Source organism: Xenopus tropicalis, chromosome 8, assembly GCF_000004195.4.
Source record: "Xenopus tropicalis strain Nigerian chromosome 8, UCB_Xtro_10.0, whole genome shotgun sequence".
Taxonomy (NCBI): domain Eukaryota; kingdom Metazoa; phylum Chordata; class Amphibia; order Anura; family Pipidae; genus Xenopus; species Xenopus tropicalis.
Genome location: NC_030684.2, coordinates 10,322,741 through 10,346,904, shown reverse-complemented (window position 1 = coordinate 10,346,904; position 24,164 = coordinate 10,322,741). Strand labels below are relative to the sequence as shown.

Below are 24,164 nucleotides of genomic sequence, written 5' to 3'. Positions count from 1 at the left end.
TATCCAGCCCTCGTTGTAACCGGGCCCAGGAAATTCTATCAGAACCCACATTCCATACCACATGATGCAAATAGGTTTTAATACAGTCTAGCACTTTATCATTATCACACTAATGACATGGGGGTAAGTTGATTCCTCTGCAAATATGACATCACTGAGTACTGATAATAACCAATGCCATCACAAGGTACCTTTTATAAGGATATTATCAGGCCCAGACTGGCAATCGGTGGGTTCAGGCAAATGCCAGAGGGGCTGCTGTAAGATGCCAAAGTCACTATTTATTGGGCCTGTGTGGGGGGCTGTTTGGACCTCTGTGTACTTGAAATGACAGAACCTATTTGAATCCCTGAGTCTGGGCCTGGATGTTATATAATCAGGGTTGGACTGGGGGGTGCAGGGCCCTCTGGGGCTGTTGTAAAAGTACATTCAGCACGTCAGGGAAGGGAGACTGGAGGGAGTACCCTGTGGGAATCAGGTCTTGGCCTGGACCTGTTTTTTTCCCGGTGCCCTGGCAGCCCAGTCTGACCCCCAGGATCAGACAGGGTAGTGCAGGGTGACAAGGGTACCTAAAATCACATTATAATATGAAGTTAGTTCCAGTTATAGGAAGTTAGGTCCGGACTTCATCCATATTCTTGTGAAGTGCAATGAACCTTATCTTTCTCAGGTAGAATGCGGTCCCATCCCTCTCGTTCCACAGATACTCCGGAGAGAGGATCTTAGTAGGCTTTTTGTAATATAGAAAGTAATTGTTCAGGTAACTCTCATCGTGCCAAATCGCTTCAATGTTATTTGCTTTGTCGGTGAGCATAGCATGATGGCAGTGGTTGGTCAGCTTGTAGACCTCTTCTACTTTTCCTCCAAAATAACCCCCCGCATAATAAAAGTCTCCTTCATCTTCAGGGATGTAGGCTTGAGACTCCGGCCTTCGTTCATAAGTAAATTTGTCCCTCCCTTTAACAAAGAACGCCGGGTGTAAAGTCCCAAACACATCACTGAGGATCTCTACGCCAACGTGGTCTTGGAATATCATGTCCACATCCAGGCACACCAAGTAGTCCACCTCGGAGGCAAAACGCTGCTTAGTGAAGTCGCGAATCATCTGCATGCGTCTCATGGTGACGTCCTCCCACCGCTCGTAACTGGGGACCTCAAGGAAGATAAGTTGCTTTCTCGGGCCAACCGTCATGTTAAAATTAGTTACGTTGCCGACTAGATCAGTGAAGATGTAGTAGTTGACAGGGTATCCCACCATGAAGAACTTCTCGGCCGTTTCAATGAACGTTTTGAGAAACCTTATGTATCTGTGAGACAAAGAAAGGTTTGTTATTAGATGGGGTGGAACCAAGCATCAGGTACAGGGATACAAGTTATAGGTTATTAGTGGCTTTTTTTGTATTATATAGTGAATAAAGTACCCCCTATTGTAATATATAAGTCACTGAGCAGTTCCATGAAGCCAAAGGCCGAGTGCGGTTATACAGGTCATGGGACTCCGAGGTGACTTCTAATATCCTCATATTTTTCAACAGGGGGTACTTTATTTATTATAATATACAAGTTTCAGCGAGTCACGTGACAGAAATGACATCACTAAGCTCCGATTATAACTGATGACATCACTTAGCACCGTTTATAAGGATATCATTTACAGTTTGGTCCTATAGGGGAATGACCAAGCTGTATATTATGAGTGGATATAGGAATGAAATAAGGGTACCAGCATCAACGGAACATACAGGTATTGAATCTACCACTACAGTTATGGACTGTAGTGTAAGGATGCCTGTAGACTGCTAGTACCAACCTTTTGGGGCCCCGGGCTTTCTGCCATGGGAAATACAGGGAATTTAGACACTGCCAAGGTTGATTCAGGAACACGGTACAAAAGGGATCAGGCAGAGGCAACATCAGAGTCTGACAAATGATCAAGGGCAGTCAGAGAAGATTCGGCATCAAGTGGCATCAGAGTGGTGTCAAAACTCTATTGCTCGGGGGTACCACTGGATGTGCACCATGCACCAATGGGTGAAAGTAAGGACGAGACTGGGGAGCAGCGCGCCTACAGCTTAGAGCGCACCCAACTCCAAGTCTACTCGCACTTAACGATAGTATTCCAGATTCTTATATCCCATGACTCTGTGGCCAATTGACCTCCAGCCGCCAACCTTCCCAAGCCGACAAATCCCAAAGTCCCACTGTGACCAACCATAACTTACTTTTTAATGGCAAACACTGTAAGGCCAATTCGAACATTTTCCTGGCGGAACAGTTCATTTAGTATATCAATGTTGAAGTTGCCTTCCCACACTATTGGGGCCAGCCAGGGGGATACGGACAGTACATTAGTTCTCCTGGAAAGGAATATGTAGATATTAATGTTATTTTCTTGTTTCTTTTTTTTTATTCCCCGCTGAGTTAATCTCCTGCAGTACCAATATATGAACAGTAGGTGGCATAAGAGCATTGCACTGGTTGGCGTATGGTATTTTTTTCTTTATTGGTACCAAAGTATCCTCTGTAGATTTCCTACTAAGCTTTCTCCCTCAGCCACTGCCCCCTTCCTGCAGAACCTCGCCGCTACACTCCCCCCAAAACAGCCCTGTTTGCCCTTCCTGTTCCCAAAAAGCAGAGTAACGCAGCGGGGTTGGCGCCATTGCATCCAGTTGATCCAAAGCTGAGCACGTAAAATTAAAACCAACTCAAAAGCTGCTTCAGCCGAGTATGCTCAGTCAAAGCTTTGAGTTAACTTTTAGTATGATGTAGAGAGTAATATTCTGAGACAATTTGCAATTGGTCTTCACTTTTTATTATTTGTAGTATGGTAGTTATTTAACATTTTGTTAAGCAGCTCTTCAATTTATAGTTTGGCAGATATCTGGTTGCTAGGGTCTAAATTAGCTTAGCAACCAGGGGGTGGTTTGAAAGAGACTGATATATGAATAAGAGGGGACCTGAAAAGAAAAAAAAGCTGTAAGAAGTAACAATAACGATATAACTGTAGCCTTGCAGAGCAATAGTTTTTTGGCTGCCGGGGTCAGAGACCCCCACTTGAAAGCTGCAAAGAGTTTGAAGAAGAAGGCAAAATTATTCAAAAACTATATAAAAAAATAAATAAATAATGACGACCAACTGAAAAGTTATTTAGAATTGAGCTTTCTATATTATACTAAAGAATAACCTAAAGGTGAACTACCCCTTCAAGAGGGGGCAAAATCAATGGTATAACAAAGTGGCCCCACAGGATGTTCACAGATTGGAATGAGATCCCTGTTCCAAAGAGCTTATAATCTATATATATTTTTTGTACTATGCTCATACCTCCCAACCGCCCGCTTTTAGCGGGACAGTCCCGATATTTATGGTACTGTCCGCTGTCCCGGATTCACTGTTAGATGTCCCGCTTCTCAGCATTGCCATTTAATTGATTGCTGTGCCTGCTCTGCTCCGGGGAATAAAGCCCGCCCCCTTAACTCTTGAATCTCCCCTGTTACCCCAAGCTCACAGGTTTACCTTGATGTTTAATTGTCCTGGGAGGAGCATTTGTGACAGGCAAGAGTTAACTATCGGCATTGGCAGGCATTCCTCTCCCTGCTCCTGCTCACTGGGTCAGGGGCTGGGTGTGTGCGCTGTCTTTTATCAGGCAGAAGAGGCCGCTGCCTTTATTTGTGTGCTGAACAGTTTCACCTTCCCACCCCTAACATATATCTCTCACTCCTGGGAATCTCTGGCAGAGCACAGCATGCAGGGGAATAGACAGAGGTATCGCTGATCCGTTCATAAAATATAGCAGACATTTAAAAGGGGCCCTTAGAAGTTTGGGAACCTTAGGCCTTGTTAATATGGCTAGAAATTCTAGTGGTACATATTGTTTTCTTTCAACTGATTAAGAATGGAAGGAAATAACATAGATTTATGTACCACTGGAATAGGCCCTGTTTATAACTTTGGAAAATGCACAGAACTGTTGGCATGTCTGAAGTTGATATGCCCTTTATCAGTTTCATTTAGTAATTTTATTGGCATGTCTGGGGTTAATATGCCTTTATCAATTTAATGTAGTCATACTGGCACGTTTGAAGTTAATATGTCCTTTATTCTTTTTATTTAGTGATTATACTGGCACATCTGGGGCATGTAAAATGGGTGTGGCATGTGGGGCGTGGTCACAAAGCAGGCGTGGCCAACACATTTTTGCCGCACTACTCGTGTCACATATTTTTGTCCCTCTTTCTCTCAATGAAATGTTGGGAGGTATGGGTATGCTTAGATGTACTGGGTAATTCAATAACAGTTGCTTGGGGGTATGACAGCCTGAACTGATTCTCCACAGTTAGCCATGGTGCCTAAGGTGGACAGAAAGTCAAGCTGCTGCTCTTTATTCCCTATGGGAGCCGAGAGCAACCTCACAGTGAATCCATAGCTTCTCTTCACTTCCTGCCATTCCTACGGCTGAAAGGGATTCCGTCATGATTTTTATGGGGCACTTTCTATTTCTAAATAACACTGTTACACAGCAAATAATTCCCTCTGCCATTTAGCATTTTATTCTTGAACCAACAAATGTATTTGTAGCTGTAATATTGGTGTGTAGGCGCCATCTCAGTGCCTTGTGCCTGAGTCTGAGCTTTCAGCCAGCGCTACACATTAGAACTGCTTTCAGCTAACCTATTGTTTCTCCTACTCCCATGGAACTGGAGGAGTCCCAAGCCGGACTTGGATTTCTTACTATTGAGTGCTATTCTGATATCTACTGGGAGCTGCTGATATCAGAGCACAGGCCACATGGCTGTGGCCCCCTGGGAAATGAAGAATATGGCTAGCCCCATGTGAAAAACAAATTACAATGCAGGATTCTGCTGGAGAAGCTCTACATACATACATATTCCTTTAGACACGTCAGTTTAAATATTAGGAACTAAAATTCAAACTTACGGAGGCTTTAAGGTTTCAGACTTCGGATACACCATTCTGCAAATGTAGAGATAAAACAGATGAAGTTTGAGCAATCAAATTAGTAATTTTATCCCCTTTGTAAATTTCTTTTCTCCCATTATCAGACAGTATTGTGCATTCACCAAAATCTTTACCCAATTGGCCCAAACATAGCCCCTTTCTTAAAAGAACAGTAGCACAAACAAAAAATGAATAATGCATCAAAAGTTTTTAACATATAATGTACTATTGGCCAGTGTTGTTTTCTTTAAGAAGACTACTATAGTTTATATAAATACCCCGCTGTGTAGCCCCGGGGGCAGCCATTCCTGCACTGGTACAGCTGGAGTGTTTGCTACAGAAACCCTACTATAGTTTATATAAATACCCCGCTGTGTAGCCCCGGGGGCAGCCATTCCTGCACTGGTACAGCTGGGGTGTTTGCTACAGAAACCCTACTATAGTTTATATAAATACCCCGCTGTGTAGCCCCGGGGGCAGCCATTCCTGCACTGGTACAGCTGGGGTGTTTGCTACAGAAACCCTACTATAGTTTATATAAATACCCCGCTGTGTAGCCCCGGGGGCAGCCATTCCTGCACTGGTACAGCTGGGGTGTTTGCTACAGAAACCCTACTATAGTTTATATAAATACCCCGCTGTGTAGCCCCAGGGGCAGCCATTCCTGCACTGGTACAGCTGGGGTGTTTGCTACAGAAACCCTACTATAGTTTATATAAATACCCCGCTGTGTAGCCCCGGGGGCAGCCATTCCTGCACTGGTACAGCTGGGGTGTTTGCTACAGAAACCCTAATATAGTTTATATAAATACCCCGCTGTGTAGCCCCGGGGGCAGCCATTCCTGCACTGGTACAGCTGGGGTGTTTGCTACAGAAACCCTACTATAGTTTATATAAATACCCCGCTGTGTAGCCCCGGGGGCAGCCGTTCCTGCACTGGTACAGCTGGGGTGTTTGCTACAGAAACCCTACTATAGTTTATATAAATACCCCGCTGTGTAGCCCCGGGGGCAGCCATTCCTGCACCGGTACAGCTGGGGTGTTTGCTACAGAAACCCTACTATAGTTTATATAAATACCCCGCTGTGTAGCCCCGGGGGCAGCCATTCCTGCACTGGTACAGCTGGGGTGTTTGCTACAGAAACCCTACTATAGTTTATATAAATACCCCGCTGTGTAGCCCCGGGGGCAGCCATTCCTGCACTGGTACAGCTGGGGTGTTTGCTACAGAAACCCTACTATAGTTTATATAAACACCCCGCTGTGTAGCCCCAGGTCAGCCATTCCTGCACTGGTACAGCTGGGGTGTTTGCTACAGAAACCCTACTATAGTTTATATAAATACCCCGCTGTGTAGCCCCGGGGGCAGCCGTTCCTGCACTGGTACAGCTGGGGTGTTTGCTACAGAAACCCTACTATAGTTTATATAAATACCCCGCTGTGTAGCCCCGGGGGCAGCCATTTAAGCTGGAAAAAAAGGAGAAAAGGCACAGGTTATATGTAACCTGTGCCTTTTCTCCTTTTTAAGCCTGAATGGCTGCCCCCGGGGCTACACAGCGGGGTATTTATATAAACTATAGTAGGGTTTCTGTAGCAAACACCCCAGCTGTACCGGTGCAGGAATGGCTGCCCCCGGGGCTACACAGCGGGGTATTTATATAAACTATAGTAGGGTTTCTGTAGCAAACACCCCAGCTGTACCAGTGTAGGAATGGCTGCCCCCAGGGCTACACAGCAGCTTATTTATATAAACTATAGTAGTGTTCCTGAACCAAACATACCTGTTTTACCAGTGCTGGGCAACAGTACATTATGTTTTAATTAGTTTAAAACTCATTCATTTTGATGTTACTGTTCCTGTAACTGCTGGATGTTACTGCAGAACCAAATTTATGTTCTATTAAAAGACACAAGGGCATCCATTCAAATTAGAAGAAAGGAGGGTTTGTTACTGTGAGAGCTGGGAAGTTGTGGAACTCTCTCCTTGAATCATTTGTACTGGCTGATACATTAGATAGCTTCAGGGGTTGGGTGGCTTTTTATTAAGGGAGAAAATACTGAACTGAACTCTTAGCACCAAGCTGATCCAGGGACTGGCTCAATTGGCTTCTTGGAGTCAAGAAGGAATTTTATTTCCCCTTTGAGACCAATTGGAGAGGCTTCAGATGGGGTTTTAGCTTCCTCTGGATCAGCTGGACGTTTGGCAGGTTTTACAGAGGTCAATAAAAAAAAATGTTAATCAATTTTTTTTTCTCAGCTGGGGTCTCCTGTATCCTGGAGATCAATGGAATGATGCTTTTATGGGAACTAGAGACCTACAAGGGTCTAATTTAGACTGGGACATTTGCATCTTCTTTCCACCAATTTTATCCACAACTGGACCTGCCACCCACTGACCTGCTCACTTATTGCATTCCCACATTGTGAGTTCCTCTGCCCTAAGCCAATTATGCTCTTATATTTTAGCGTGTATAAGGTGAACAAAAGATCTATTATTTATTAACTAGTTCAGTAATTAGTACCCTATTTAAAAGGCCAAGTAATGGTGGCCTCAGGTGAGCTGGTTCCTTAATTACCTAGACCAGTGCTGTCCAACTGCCGATCTCCCTCTGTGTGGCCCCCCACCTGTCTGGCTGCTTTGATGGCTTACCTTTGTGTAAGCTTTAAATGGTATCAGAGCGGAGATTAACTGCCCCCCCTGCATGGTTCTTACCTCAGATTCAGGCTGTAATCCCCCTGTATTGTTTAAACATGTAATCCCCTGTGTTGTTCCACCTTTTAATCCCTACATTGTTCACCCCCTGCAGTGTTCACACCTCAGGCTCAGGCTGAAATCACCCACACTGTTCACACCTCAGACTGTAGGAGCAGTGCCAGCATTGTGTTATTATATGTACTGCCTGTCCTATGTTGCCTGTTAGTGATGAGCGAATCTGTCCCGTTTCGGTTCACCATAAAATCTGCAAAACAGCAAGAAAATTCGCAAAACGCCGAATTTTTTTTTTCGCCACACTTTTCTGATGCAATCGCGCCCAATTTGACACACAACAACAAAAAATTTACACTCGGCAAATTTTCACGGATGTTTCGTGAAACAATTCACCAATGGCAAAATGCGGAAATTCCTTATCTGGAGAAAAAATTCGCTCATCACTACTGCCTGTGTGTGCCATATTCTGCCTGCCCTATGCTGTCTGTGTGTGCCATACTCTGCCTGCCCTATGCTGCCTGTGTGTGCCATACTCTGCCTGCCCTACGCTGCCTGTGTGTGCCATACTCTGCCTGCCCTACGCTGCCTGTGTGTGCCATACTCTGCCTGCCCTACTCTGCCTGTGTGTGTGCCATACTTTGCCTGCCCTACCCTGCCTGTGTGTGCCATACTCTGCCTGCCCTACCCTGCCTGTGTGTGCCATACTCTGCCTGCCCTACCCTGCCTGTGTGTGCCATACTCTGCCTGCCCTACCCTGCCTGTGTGTGCCATACTCTGCCTGCCCTACGCTGCCTGTGTGTGCCATACTCTGCCTGCCCTACCCTGCCTGTGTGTGCCATACTCTGCCTGCCCTACCCTGCCTGTGTGTGCCATACTCTGCTTGCCCTACCCTGCCTGTGTGTGCCATACTCTGCCTGCCCTACACTTCCTGTGTGTGCCATACTCTGCCTGCCCTACCCTGCCTGTGTGTGCCATACTCTGCCTGCCCTACGCTGCCTGTGTGTGCCATACTCTGCCTGCCCTACTCTGCCTGTGTGTGTGCCATACTCTGCCTGCCCTACCCTGCCTGTGTGTGCCATACTCTGCCTGCCCTACCCTGCCTGTGTGTGCCATACTCTGCCTGCCCTACCCTGCCTGTGTGTGCCATACTCTGCCTGTGTGTGCCATACTCTGCCTGCCCTACGCTGCCTGTGTGTGCCATACTCTGCCTGCCCTAAGCTGCCTGTGTGTGCCATACTCTGCCTGCCCTACCCTGCCTGTGTGTGCCATACTCTGCCTGCCCTACACTTCCTGTGTGTGCCATACTCTGCCTGCCCTAACCTGCCTGTGTGTGCCATACTCTGCCTGCCCTACGCTGCCTGTGTGTGCCATACTCTGCCTGCCCTACCCTGCCTATGTGTGCCATACTCTGCCTGCCCTACACTTCCTGTGTGTGCCATACTCTGCCTGCCCTAACCTGCCTGTGTGTGCCATACTCTGCCTGCCCTACCCTGCCTGTGTGTGCCATACTCTGCCTGCCCTACCCTGCCTGTGTGTGCCATACTCTGCCTGCCCTACGCTGCCTGTGTGTGCCATACTCTGCCTGCCCTACCCTGCCTATGTGTGCCATACTCTGCCTGCCCTACCCTGCCTGTGTGTGCCATACTCTGCCTGCCCTACTCTGCTTGCATGTGCCATACTCTGCCTGCCCTACGCTGCCTGTGTGTGCCATACTCTGCCTGCCCTACCCTGCTTGCATGTGCCATACTCTGCCTCCCCTACCTGCTTGCATGTACCATACTCTGCCTACCCGATGCTGCCTGTGGGAGTTGAACCTGGCAGGGATTTGTTATGGGAGTTTGTTAGCAGTTGGAAATAGTCATTATATGGTCCCTAAGATGTGTAATTATGTGCTGGGGGTTGCTGTGCTACCCACAGGGGAGGAGGAGGCATATGGATTTAAGGGTGTGTCTTAATATGACATAATATAATTCTTTCACAAATGACTGATGGTTGATATCCCCGCAGTGAGAACCAAGCATTTGGGTTTTTGCTGTGCTTACACCATTGTGATAACATAGGTGTAGTTTGAAGTGGGTGCGGTTTAAAAAAAGGAGAGTGGTCAAAACTGGCTTCCATTAGCGGCCCTACACTATGTATGCTAGAGAAATTCTGGCCCTCGGCACCACAGAAGTTGGACTGCACTGACCTAGTTCATATGCTAAATGACTGGATTGCATGTGGTTTGGCTACAGTGACTAGTTTGCCGTTAGGTAGTCCCTACTGGTGTGAAGCACATGACCAGATGGGGCTTGTGGAGGACTTGTGTACTTTTGCCAGGTGTCTATACAGTGACAATTCTTATCTGATCGAGTGGCCCCACTGGCTGGATTGATACTGTGCGGTGCCCACTTGTTCCATTTCTTGTGAAACTACAGCGTAAATGCTGCTTCTTCTCATTACTTGCTCATTCACAAGGTGGCTTCTCTGAGACCTTCCATTGAATGGAAACCTTCTTCCACTGGTATAGGCTCCTTTCTGCAAGAAAAAGCTCTACTGCAGTGGTTCCCAAAGTGTGGAGTTGGCCCCGCAGGGGTGGGACCTGTAGTAGTGGGCAGAGGGATGGGGGCTCAGCCTGAAGGGCAGGCTAGAACTGAGGAGAATGGTCATTTTCTCTCCAAGATAAGCCTGAGAACCCAATTTAATGGTCATTTAGGGTGTGATTTGGTGTTAATATGTATTTGCAGCAGAAGTCCTACTGTTGGACCTTGAAGGGGGCTGGGAAGGTTTTACAACTACTGCCCCAATAAATATTTTTGTGCTGAAAAACCACCTACCCCTAGTGCACTTAAGCCCCATACTCATCACTAATGAGACCAACAAATTCATTGAACTTTAGAGTATCAACCTTTTAAGTTTGATCACATTGACATTGTCTGGACTTGACCTGAAGAAAACGGATCCCTCTGAGCTAAAGAGGAAATGGAATGTAACGTGTTAATATGATTGGCAATACAAGGAGTATCACACACACTATTCTATCCTGATGAACAATTTAAAACTCCCATGTCAGGCTCATCAGTACTGTACATATTGTACTTAATACTACTTTGAAGAAAAATTCCTTCAAAATGAGAACAAATGCTTTGTAACCTGAGCTACTTCTCTACTGCTTGGGAAGTTCAAGAAAGGACTCAACACACTGTTCATCCAGAAATGTCTCTGCAAGAGTTAGGGGACCTATTCTCTAGCCCTTACCTAATATTCAAGTCTCTTCTTCAAGTGGTTAACCTCTGGAACACTATCCCCTCTTTTACACCATGTTGGGCTCTATACAGTATATAGACCTCCTTGAGTGCATAGGACAACCTAAACTCACCTTAACTCTACTTTCTTTATAGGTCTTCTTCACGGTTTGATCAAGTTTTAGGATCAAGGCTGTCCAAGGTTTCCAAAAGAGTCTCTCACTTTAACCAGGATGAGTTTAGCTTCATCATAGCTCTTACCCTGCCCTAAACCTGACCTACACAAAGATCTAATTGCTTGTGAATGTGACTTCTTCATACAGGGTCAGGCTGGTCTACCAGAGGACCCCCGGCAAGCCCAGGCCTTGATGGACCCCAGGATAGGGCAATTCCCACCCACCTTATTTTCATAGTAAACCTATATAGAAACCTAATATAAAAAAAAAAAACAGGCAATATCTGTATTATTGCTATGAGATGTGGGCCAAAGGTGGCAGGTTCTCCAATGGGCCCTAGGAGACCTAGCCCATCACTGCCATTATAGGAATACAAGGAATTGCACCATAGGACACATTATGGGCAAAGTCCAAAAGCAGGTCACTTTGCACCCAACATCTACGTTTCCTCCTGCTTCATTAATGAGGTTGATAGACTACAAATGATTTTATAAACACTAGTACCACATAGGCATCCGTTAACCTACAACCCACAATCAGTTAGAAGATTAAAAAGATATTTGATAAGTTACTTACTTTGCTTTGCAGGAAAAGCCGTAGCGAGAATGCCAATTAGAGGAGGTTTCTGGGAAGTAGCTGTACCTGTTTTGGTTAAGGGGTTGAAAATTATTTGTTTTGTCCAAAATGGACTATATAAGGCAGAGCAATACATTTCTGTCTAGAAGCAAGAGTGGTACAACTAGAAACCCACAAGGTAAGCCCAACGCTGAGTTTTATATCGGCGAGTATCTGGGCATCATGTGGCACCATTGTCTTGTTAACAAAATCTCAATTTCATATTAACAAAGCATCACAATTGTGTTTCCGACTCACCAGCTCAACACAACAAGCACTGCAACAGCAAGACTGGAAAACAACAGGCTTTTCTTCCCAAACCTGAACTGGCCTGCAACGCAAAACAAAACACTCTAACTACAAAAAAACATACATTTTCCTTACAATTAATGGTTCATTTGTGCTTGGGTTTGATCTAGGTTTCTATGTGCTATAATTGACTGTACTTTCCACTTTATTTTATTTATTGGATTTGCATCCCTCTCAACTTTTACTCTCTGAACATCTGCCAAGGCCTAGTAAGTAGTGTTGAGTTGTCCAGCCTCAAAACTTTGGGACCTGTGGAATATCCATCGGCCAGGCAGGTTTAGGCTGATGAATTGGACCTCCAGCAATTTGTGTGCAGGTTGTGTGCTTGGCTGTACCTCTGATCCAGATGTATTGGATGGCCAACCTGTTACCAGTTGGACAGCTTTGGTCTAGGCTAGAACATACTAGATGGACTTCCAGTTGGACAATCCTGGTCTAGACCATACGAATGGACCTCCAGTTAGACAGCCTTGTTGAGCATAATAGATGGACCTTCAGTTGGACAATCCGGGCCTAGGCTAGAACATATTAGATAGACTTCCAGTTGGACAGTCCTGGTCTAGAGCATACTAATGGACCTCCAGTTGGACAGCCTTTGTGAGCTTACTAGATGGACCTCCAGATGGACAGTCCTGGTCTAGAGCATACTAGATGGACCTCCAGATGGACAGTCCTGGTCTAGACCATACGAATGGACCTCCAGTTGGACAGCCTTGTTGAGCATAATAGATGGACCTTCAGCTGGACAATCCGGGCCTAGGCTAGAACATATTAGATAGACTTCCAGTTGGACAGTCCTGGTCTAGAGCATACTAATGGACCTCCAGTTGGACAGCCTTTGTGAGCTTACTAGATGGACCTCCAGATGGACAGTCCTGGTCTAGAGCATACTAGATGGACCTCCAGTTGGACAGCCTTGGTGGGTATACTAGGTGAACCTCCAATTGAACAGTCCTGGTCTAGAGCATACTAAAAGTTATTTTTCCCAATAACCAAATAGATTTTTAGTTTATCAGTACAAATCTAGTCCTCTATAAACCACTTATATGGTATAATTCTATAGGGCTTATGCTGCCCTTGATGATTTCCCAGAAAATTGGCCTTGATATAAAGGATGTCCTGGGAGGTTTCCCTTGCTGGCATTCCTACTGTTTGCCCTATCCCTCACATGGGTGAGCAAGACCTGCTTATGAATGCTAGAGGCTTCACTACCAATCCTTAAGGGATATTTATCAAAATAGGAAGAAAATGTTATATTTATCAAGCTGTGTGTTAAAGTTAATGTAAAGGTGAACAACCCCTTTTAGTATGACAGACTTCAATTAAGAATTTTGACATGAATTGAGACATTAATTAATAATTCTGGGACAGTTTGCAATTAGTTTTCATTTAATTTTTTTGTGATTTTTCAGTTGTTCAGCAGCTTTCCAGCTTGGAATTTCAGTAGATATCTGGTTGCTAGTATAACCCCTATTTGGCTATAAAATAGTCAAACCCAGGCTAGTATAGGTATTAGAGCATGGGGTACATGCAACTCTCTTTAACAGGATGGGCCTTCGCTATATGGAAGAGAGCTACGGAGCTGGTGGTGTAGTGTAACTACAACTCACTATAGTTGTGTGCAGTGCAATTTAGCAAAGATGGATGCCATAAGGTTCTTGTAGTTGAACTATAGACAGGTTTATTGTCAGAGACAAGTAGCAAAGCAGGGTTATACTCATAATGCAGATACAGCTGTTAAATGATAGTAGTACTCCGAGGACAACAAGAGAGGATGCACACCGGTTATCCCACCTCCTTTTAGAGTCTGGGCTGGGCAAATGCACCTGGTCAGCTTGGCACCCCTTTGGAAGCAGTCAGGATAGATACCTCAGTCCTCAGGTTGATAACCTCTAGCTTTAAGAGTCCTACAGCCGACTGTGGATCGGGGTTTAGGTACTGCCTGATTCCTATAGGTCTTAACCGTGGCCCTATGCTGAGGCAACAGTGCCTGTATGGAAGAGTTCTTCCAGCTACTTTCCTTGGTGGAGCCAAAACTGCTCTTGCTTCCAACCCTCTCTATCTCACTCTCCTAGTGAATGCTCTTACAAGAGTAACTATCTAACTGGTGCTCGTTCATGGGGTCCCTGTCCCCGACTTCTCTAGAGTATAGGATGATGACTCTAGGGCAATAAGGCTTTACTGGGGCCTTGTCCTGCTCCCAGGCTCAGTGACCTGTTCCTGAGACTCAGAAGCAGCCAAAGAGGAAGACACACCTCCTTGCTAAACACAATATTGGAATGCAAAGGGTGTGATCAACCAAATAAACTAATAAGGTATAAGTGCAAAGGATAAACTAGATACATGGAACTTTGCCGCCGAAAATTGTGAATATTCGCGAACTTTGCGAACCCCATAGACTTCAATGGGAAGGCGAACTTTAAAACCTAGAAAAGCCATTTCTGGCCAGAAAACTGATTTTAAAGTTGTTTAAAGGGTGCCACGACCTGGACAGTGACATGCAGGAGGGGGATCAAGGGCAAAAACTTCTCTGAAAAATTGACACACGCCATTTTTCGAAATGATCGGTAATTTTGCGACTTTTTCGTAATTTCCGGCGCTTTCGTAAAGTTATCGTAAGTTTTGCAACTTTTTCGGAGCATTCGTAACGTTATCGTAAGTTTTGCGACTTTTTCGGAGCATTCGTAACGTTATCGTAAGTTTTGCGACTTTTTCGGAGCATTCGTAACGTTATCGTAAGTTTTGCGACTTTTTCGGAGCATTCGTAACGTTATTGTAAGTTTTGCGACTTTTTCGGGGCAGTCGTAACGTTATCGTAAGTTTTGCCACTTTTTCGGAGCATTCGTAACGTTATCGTAAGTTTTGCCACTTTTTCGGAGCATTCGTAACGTTATCGTAAGTTTTGCGACTTTTTCGGAGCAGTCGTAACGTTATCGTAAGTTTTGCGACTTTTTCGGAGCATTCGTAACGTTATCGTAAGTTTTGCGATTTTTTCGGTGCCGGCGAACCCAAATTGCGAACATCACGAAAAGTTCGCGAATTTGCGGACTTGCGAACACCCGATGTTCGCGCGAATTAGTTCGCCGGCGAACAGTTCGCTACATCTCTACCCCTATGGGTTTAAACCCATAGGGGCAGATTAACTCTATGGGTCCCTACACCAGTGTCGTGTTTGCCTTAGAAACCAGGCAGTGATTTGAATAAGACATTGGTATTAGTGATGGGCGAAATGTTTCGCCACGCATGGATTCCGCCATTGGCGGATTGTTTTGCGAAACGGATGAAAAAATTTGCCACGGAAAAATTCAGCGTGCGTCTAAAAATTGTCGCGGGCGACAAAATAATAGCCGCGGGCGACGAAATAATAGCCGCGGGCGACGAAATAATAGCCACGTGACAAAATAGTAGCTGCGGGTGACGAAATAATAGCTGCGGGCGACTAAATAATAGCTGCGGGCGACTAAATAATAGCCACGCAACAAAATAATAGCCGTGCGACAAAATAATAGCCGTGGGCGACAAAATAATAGCCGCGCGACAAAATAATAGCCGCGCGACAAAATAATAGCCACGGGTGACAAAATAATAGCCGCGCAACAAAATAATAGCCACGCGACAAAATAGTAGCCGCGTGCGACGAAATAATAGCCACGCGACAAAATAGTAGCCGCGGGCGACGAAATAATAGCTGCGGGCGACAAAATAATAGCCACGCGACAAAATAGTAGCCACGGGCGACGAAATAATAGCCGCGCGACAAAATAATAGCCGCGTGACAAAATAATAGCCGCGGACGACGAAGTAATAGCCGCGGGTGAAAAAATGTTTTGGCGGAGGGGACATTTTCGCCGTTTCGCGAATTTTTCGCTGTTTCGCGAATCTTTTGAAAGATTCGCAAATTTTTCGGCGACGCGAAACGGGACAGATTCGCTCATCACTAATTGGTATATGAATTGGAGAGAGACTGGATAAAAAGTAACAACAACAATAAAACTGGAGCCTCACAGAGCAATAGCTTATGGGTTGCCGGGGTCAGTGACCCCTCATTGGAAAGCTGAAAAGCTGTAGAAGAGGAAGTCAAATAATTCAAAAACAATAAAAAAAATAAATAATGAAGACTAATTGCAAAGCATGATAAAAATTGTCCCTTCTTTATAAGGCGTAATTGCATTTTTCCAATTTCCCAAAGGGGAACTCCGACCCAAATATGATTTTCTATAATCTAAGAAAACATTATGCTAAGCGACTTCCTCAAGACCTTTTGGGTGGTTTTAAAGGGGTGGTTCAACTTTGAATTCACTTTTAGTATTTTACAGAATGGCTCATTCTCAGCAACTTTTCAACTGGCCTTCATTTTTCTTTGTCGTTTTGAATTATTTGCCTCCTTCTTCCGACTCTTCAGCTTCCAAATGGGGGTCGCTGCCCCCATGAAAAAAACAAATTGTAAAGCTACAAATTTGTTGTTATTGCTACTCTTTCTGTTCAGGCCCCTCTCCTATTCATATTCCCATCTCTCATTCAAAACAGTGAGTGGTTGCTAGGGTCATTTGGACCCTAGCAACCAGATGGCTGAAATCGCAAACTGGAGAGCTGCTGAATAAAAAATAACTCAAAAGCCATCAATCATAAAAAATGAAAAACAATTGCACGTTGTCTCAAAATAATATTCTCTACCCCATACTAAAGGTTATTTTGTAACTCCAACTGACTGTCTGAACAATGTAGCAGCGAATCAGAGAACAGGGGACGACATAAACAGCTACGGTTTTCAATAGTAATGACATTTACACAACTATAAAACCCACTGTTTTATATATATATATATATATATATATATAAGTCATGGACTTGTAAATAATATATGGTTTTATTACATATTCCTGTTAGGACACATAAGCATGATATTAAACTGGAATATTCACTCCTTCCCTACCCACACAGGAGATGGAGCGTTCCGGTGCCGGCAGACAGCCCAGGGCCATGGTACCGCCTGTATTTTACTTAGAACATATATGTTTGATGTCTACACCCTTCTGCACAGTGTTACAGAATATATTAATGATATCATATACTTTATGCCGGTTTCCTTTTAGTTCCGACTCAGCACACAATATAGCACTACCCTGTCCCTACAGCTTTCGGTTACTGTTCCAGTTGTCAGGGGAGAAATTAAGCATTGTTCTAGAACCTTCCTGCAACTATCCTACAGTAAGGACCCACCCTGTCCCCGTTCAGAGAGGGATAAAATGAATTTAGCTAATGATTCTAGTTCTACTGACTGCCAAGAAGGGACGGGAAGGAACATTTTCTGCCTTTGTTTAGCCCCGTCGTATAATACACGATTTCTGTGTTGCAATATTGGCGACTGCCATTTAACAAGTAGGGACACGTCGATTTGGGAGGCACCTTGAATATTCCCTTTGTAATAGGATTTACCTTTATATACACAATTACTGCCCCCATTGCCGGCCCCTCTGGAAATAACCCAGTTCCCCTCTAGGCAATCACTTTAACAGCCCCCCTATATAATAAAGACATTACTTACATTTTTCTGGCCACATCGTCGGAGATGGTAGAAAGCAGACTAACAGGGAACACAAACCCAATTAGATGTAGTTTGTTCAAGTTCAGCCCCTTATTGAGACATTGTTCACACCCAATTACAATGAATAGGTGCAATGGGAAACTCCCTTACCCAACAGGACATATCTTCTGGATGAAAAGTATTATTTAAAAAGACTTAGCAAAGTGAAAATAATTCAGCTGCATTGTCACAGGTTTCCAGAGCTTTATGTGTGAAACTCTTTAGGAGCACAAATTACTGCTTTTTATTGGGGAGGGTAACTTAAACCAATACTGTCATGGGAAAACGTTTTTTCCAAAACCCATCAGTTAATAGAGCTTCTCCAGCAGAATCCTGCATTGTAATCTGTTTTTCCCATGGGGCTAGCCATATTCTTCATTTCCCAGGGTGCCACAGTCATGTGACCTGTGCTCTGATAAACTTCACTCACACTTTACTGCTGCGCTGCAAGTTGGAGTGATATACCCCCCCCTCCCTCCCCCCCAGCAGAACAATGGGAAGGGAGCAAGATAGCAGCTCCCAGTAGGTATCAGAATAGCACTCAATAGTAAGAAATCCAAGTCCGGCTTGGGACTCCTCCAGTTACATGGGAGTAGGAGAAACAATAGGTTAGCTGAAAGCAGTTCTAATGTGTAGCGCTGGCTGAAAGCTCAGACTCAGGCACACTTTACTGCTGCGCTGCAAGTTGGAGTGATATCCCCCCCCCCCTCACCCCCAGCAGCCAATCAGCAGAACAATGGGAAGGGAGCAAGATAGCAGCTCCCAGTAGGTATCAGAATAGCACTGAACAGTAAGAAATCCAAGTCTGGCTTGGGACTCCTCCAGTTACATGGGAGTAGGAGAAACAATAGGTTAGCTGAAAGCAGTTCTAATGTGTAGCGCCGGCTCCTTCTGAAAGCTCAGACTCAGGCACACTTTACTGCAGCACTGCAAGTTGGAGTGATATCCCCCCCCCCTCACCCCCAGCAGCCGATCAGCAGAACAATGGGAAGGGAGCAAGAAAGCAGCTCCCAGTAGGTATCAGAATAGCACTCAATAGTAAGAAATCCAAGTCCGGCTTGGGACTCCTCCAGTTACATGGGAGTAGGAGAAACAATAGGTTAGCTGAAAGCAGTTATAATGTGTAGCGCTGGCTGAAAGCTCAGACTCAGGCACAAGGCACTGAGATGGCGCCTACACACCAATATTACAGCTACAAATACATTTGTTGGTTCAAGAATAAAATATTAAATGGTAGAGTTAATTATCTGCTATGTAAACAGTGTTATTTAGAAATAAAAAGTACCCCATAAAAATCGTGATGGAATCCCTTTAACTCTGGTGCCCAAGGATTTGGCTTGAGTCCCCAGTTTGGTTTAGTTTAATCACTGACTGGTTTGCAGTCAAGTGCAAGAGTTGACATATTAACTCTTCCGGTGTAAACCATAAAAGTGGAAAGAAGTGGTGCCCTAGTTGGGGCATATATGAGAGAGATAACAAATGGTACAGTATGCTGGAAATGTGACCGCACCCATGTCCAAAGAGATGCCTTTGGTAGAAGATTGCTATGCAGTCTGGGTGTTGGGCCTGGATTCCATGAAACCATGGTTATGACACTTCCCAAAGTGCTTCCTGGATAAATGCCATTCTTTACCTACTTGCGTAAATGACACGTTTCAATTTCTATACTACCATTATACTAGACTAGTAAACAACTAGTTTGTGGTAGATGTTGATCATTACTAATGGATCAACTAATTTAGAGAGAGAGGGCCATGTAGATCCAAGGGTGAACTCCAATGTTCACCTCTTAATAAATATGCCCTAAATGATTTTATACAAGAGAACAGAGCGCTTTGATATTCCCCCCCCCCCCCTAATATCAAACTGTTCCCAAGCTTCTGCTATTTGATAAATAATACCCCCAGATTAGGTGTCATTGTCGCTCCGTGTGAGTGTTGGCTATACGTATCTGAGCGTGTGTTTGAGCAACTCCCGGGACCTTGCTGCCCCTACCAGGTTGTTGTTGATCCGCCTGGAGAGGGATTGACCAGGAGACTGGAGGTTGCTGCTTAACCAAATGAACTTCTTTATTTAATCCAAACAGTATTCAGTAATAAGATATGCCGGTTCAGCTATCGCTCTCCTTTATCCAAACCAGGAGATTCTCTTACTCCAGATAATATGCTGTGACCTGATCTAGCCACTGAATGTACCTGACCTATGGCCAGTAATGCCGGGAGGTAATAACCTCACTGATCTCCTCGGAGGGGCTTCAGACTGTCCAACTAAATACACTATCTACCCTTAATATTAAATGTCTAACTAATTTATCTAACTGGATCCTGGAGCTAGCCTCTGAAAGAGGTGAAATCCCAGGAGGAAAGACCTCAAAGTTTTAGAGTCATCCTCTTTCATATTGCAGAACACCACCACCTAGTGGTTACAGCTGAATTACAGAGGAAACCCTCCTTTAACCTGGAAGGAATAATTATAGTACACACACACAGTTAGGACCACCCTTAGGTGTCCCTATCCCACAAGGCCACCCACTGGTTTGCCAAATCTTGGGGTCCCTACTCCCTACTTGAGTTCCTCAAGGAACTTTTTTCATGATTTTGTTGCTCACCAACTCGTTTTACATCCGAGTATGGCTCACAAGTAAAAAAGGCTGGGGATCTCTGTTCTACACTGACCCCACCGAAGATGTCAGCAGCAGAGATACCTACCACTGTACCAAAGCCAGCCCCCAATGAACATATGATGGACTTGTTTCCTAACGTGCAGTGTCGGACTGGCCCACCAGGATACCAGTGGGCCCTCCTGCTCGCCCAACCATTTGCCTTGTATGCCTATACCATGGTCATTAATCAATTCTAGATGAGAAGAAATAGAGGAAAGGATAGATAATAGTATGTAAACAGAAGTAATTAAGAGACTAAAGAAGCAGATAGATGAATCCTTGAGGCAAAACAATCCTTTCGGTTTAGTTAATGTTCAAATGATTTTTATGAAGAGATCCCTTATCTGGAAAACCCTGGGTCCCGAGCATTCTAGATAACAGGTCCTATACCTGTACTGTTTTATTTGTAAGCTTATACTGGCTGCACATATGATGGCATATCTGAATGGCCTGTGGCACGTGTATGGGGTCATAAACCAAACAAGAACAAGGTGGCGGTCTGGTCTACTGTAACTGTCAAAATGGGGGCACCTGCAGGTGTGCAGTGTGGCAAAACTGGTTAACTTATGTTAACCAGGGAACATAGGTTTGCCTTACAGATCTATTAATATACAGTAAGGGTTTTTTCAGCAACCATTGGCCTTAGGATGGCCAATAAAGGAGGGATATGGTGGCATATTTTTGCCTTGTCCCACCACCATTGTGACCCTCATGGTCCCCTTTGGAGGATGTTAAAAAAAATGCATTCAGCCCATCATAAAATCCAGCCTGAGTATTTCCCTTATGGCCGGTGGTGGCAAATGCCCAAGAATGGTCATTGATGCTTGGGATAGAAGCACTTGTATATTTTAAAAATTATTAATCCACCCATCAAATATAAAATTTGTTCTATGGTTTCATCCCAAAGACTTTCTGTTTCAGAACATTTGTGTGCCAATATTTGCTTTTCCTCATCTGTTTATTCAGTTCAGCTACTCACTGCCAAAAAGAACGAGGTAGTTCTTTAGGAAAGGAAAACAATGACAGTATTAAACATCGTCTATAGATGTATGGAGGTGGATGGGACATCAATGTGAACATAGTCCCCTGTAGCGCTACTGATATAGTGTATTTTGGCTAAAATCCAGCTAGAAAAGGTTTAAATGCTCTGGTAGGGTGTGTTGGGTAGCTCCACCTGACTTACTGTAGGAGTAATGAAGTCTGGTTTGGTACCATCAAGCCCGGTGCAAAAACAGCATTGTACGTGTCAGACAATAGATGTCAAAGCTCCAATCATGCTAATACAATCAACACCTCACCTTCAGGAGATCCCTGGTATGGTAAACAGATTATGCCAATTGGAGCAACATTCCAGCATATTTATTCAAGGAAGATCTTGTGACTTGGAGAAACCAGTTGGCTGACTGGCAAAGCGTATTCAAGAAAAACACAGCAAGTCCAGTTGATGTGACTTATTACTACAGATGTACCTTGACCTGGATGAATGAGAATCTTCACAAACTTAAAGATTTGAACAACTATTAACCATGAAATAAACCCAATAGGGCTGTCCTGTACTGTCAAGTACAGGTTCTGTTTTATTATTACAGAGAAAAGGGAATCATTTAACCATGAAATAAACCCAATAGGGCTGTTCTGCCCCAATAAGGGGTAATTATATCTTAGTTGGGATCAAGTACAGGTACTGTTTTATTATTACAGAGAAAAGGGAATCATTTAACCATGAAATAAACCCAATAGGGCTGTTCTGCCCCAATAAGGGGTAATTATATCTTAGTTGGGATCAAGTACAGGTACTGTTTTATTATTACAGAGAAAAAGGAATCATTTAACCATTAAATAAACCCAATAGGGCTGTTCTGCCCCCAATAAGGGGTAATTATATCTTAGTTGGGATCAAGTACAGGTACTGTTTTATTATTACAGAGAAAAGGGAATCATTTAACCATTAAATAAACCCAATAGGGCTGTTCTGCCCCCAATAAGGGGTTTTATTTCTACAGAGAAAAAGGAAATCAGTTTTACTGAATTCTGAATTATTTGATTAAAATGGAGTCTATGGGAGACGGGCTTCCCGTAATTCGGAGCTTTCTGGATAATGGATTACTGGATATATATTTACCCTAAAAGACTCACCGGTATCTCAACATGGAGACATACTGTATGCTAAACAGGTCATGAAAATGGCGAGATTCACCATAAATCTAGAACAGTGATCCCCAACCAGTGCCTTAGGGGCAACATGTTGCTCACCAACCCCTCCGATTTTGCTCCCAGTGGCCACAAAGTATGTGCCATATTTACATTTCTGGCTTAGGGACAAGTTTGGAAGCCCAGAGACATAGAGCCTCCTGCAGGCAAGCAGACCACATGGGGCTACCAAATAGCCAACCACAGTCCATATTTGCCATTCCCAAAGAACTTTTTTCATGCTTGCGTGGCTCCCCAACACTTTTTACATCTGAGTGTGGCTTATAAGTAATTCAAAGGTTGGGGGGATCAGACAAGGCATAGAAATAATAATTCAAATATCATAACTGTCAAATTATAAAAAAAAAACCAAAAAGTTCTTTGGTGCCATAATGGGGGGTTTAGATTTCTCTCATTCACTACTACTTTACTGTCTCCCCAAAATGCCTTTGGAGATGACACGTGGCTCATTTAATGGTGAGCCTATATAATGTGTATCTTGCTAAAGGTCCTATTTGAAATTTGATTCTCTGGCAGAAGCATTCATATAGCAACCCAGAGAATTCTGGAAGCAAATCAGTCATTTAAAATGGGTAGCTGAACTTTTAATATGTTATAGAATGTCAAATTCCAGGCACCTCTGTGATTGGTCTTTACTATTTATTTATTTTTTATAGTTTTTGAGTTATTTCCTCTTCTAAATCCTTCCAGGGTCACTGACCCTGGCAGCCAAAAACTATTGCTCTGTAAGCTTAGCATTGTATCACTATAGAGGAAAACTCTTCCTATTCAGGCCTCCTCCTATTCATATTCCAGTCTCTCATTCAAACCACTGCCTGGCTGCTAAGGTAAAGAAGACCCTAGCAACCAGATAGCTGCTGAAATTCCAAACTGGAGAGCTGCTGAACCAAAAGCTAAATTGGGCATGGTCGCGTGAGCAATTCGCTCATCACTATTTGTTAAACAAAATTTAGGGTTAACGGACTATGGCAACAAGGAGGGAACTACCATACAGCAAACCAATGGCTCAGACCCAGGGTTGGACTGGAGGGTGAAGGACCCACTGGGGCTCCTGCCCCAGGGGCCCTGCAGGTGCCCATGCCACCCCCCAGGGGTCCCCCTCCCAACGTCCACCCCCGAGCGCGTAAATTTAACGCGTCAGGGGAGGAACAGTCGGGCAGGGGAGCGCTGGCAAAGGTCGGGTCTGGGCCACTGCTCAGGCCCCTCTATAGTCACAGGGTTATGCCACTGCGCCCCTCCCTTTATTCATAATAAAATGTACAATGTAATTGAAGATGAGGATTAAGTGGTTTAATTATGGTTTTCAGCACACGCGGCTCATCACAAACACACACAAAACAATAAACGTAATTTTAAGCAAACGTCCTGTAACCCTTTCTTGGCACAATAACTTAATTTGGCCTGTATATAGACTTAGAAACAGGAGATTTCTTTGTTCTCTTTGAAATATTGATACTGGGAACTGGGATTTAGCACAGTGCCGCCACCTAGTGGACACAGAGGAACACACCTCAAGGGGATTTCCACTAGGAATAATCACACACAGTTTTGCAGCAATATCAAACTTTATATAACTGTTGAAAATGGAAGTAAAACAAATTTATGGATAACGGATTATCCTGCTCTGAGGAACCTGCGCAGTCTATCCACTGCTGGCACAGTCAGTTTCTATAGGTGCCCAGTCCCAACTTGGATCCGGATTGACCACAACCCT

The 24,164-nt window shown here is 44.3% G+C and overlaps 1 protein-coding gene across 2 annotated transcripts; it reads right to left on the bottom strand.

Moving 5' to 3' along the window:
* Positions 1-257: 257 nt before the first annotated feature.
* On the bottom strand, positions 258-17,596 carry LOC100491742 (histo-blood group ABO system transferase). 2 transcript variants are annotated; one of them, XM_031891614.1, is made up of 7 exons: positions 17,539-17,596; positions 11,943-12,015; positions 11,646-11,711; positions 10,557-10,619; positions 4,939-4,974; positions 2,223-2,357; positions 258-1,307 (listed from the first exon to the last, which is right to left on the bottom strand). In XM_031891614.1, the coding sequence occupies exons 1-7, from the start codon at positions 17,552-17,554 to the stop codon at positions 614-616; spliced, it is 1,083 nt and encodes a 360-aa protein (XP_031747474.1). In that variant the 5' UTR covers positions 17,555-17,596; the 3' UTR covers positions 258-613. The 2 variants fall into 2 exon arrangements, with proteins under 2 accessions (XP_031747474.1, XP_031747475.1); XM_031891615.1 differs by lacking the exon at positions 10,557-10,619 and having other exon boundaries at positions 17,539-17,595.
* Between the last annotated feature and the right edge of the window lie 6,568 nt (positions 17,597-24,164).

What these genes read in the sequence shown, in the direction of transcription:
- LOC100491742 (XM_031891614.1), bottom strand. An exon ending in GTGCTTGTTGTGTTGAGCTG is followed by an intron (nt 11,712 to 11,942) that starts GTGAGTCGGAAA and finishes TAACCAAAACAG; the next exon opens with GTACAGCTACTTCCCAGAAA. An exon ending in TCTGAAACCTTAAAGCCTCC is followed by an intron (nt 2,358 to 4,938) that starts GTAAGTTTGAAT and finishes ATTCCTTTCCAG; the next exon opens with GAGAACTAATGTACTGTCCG.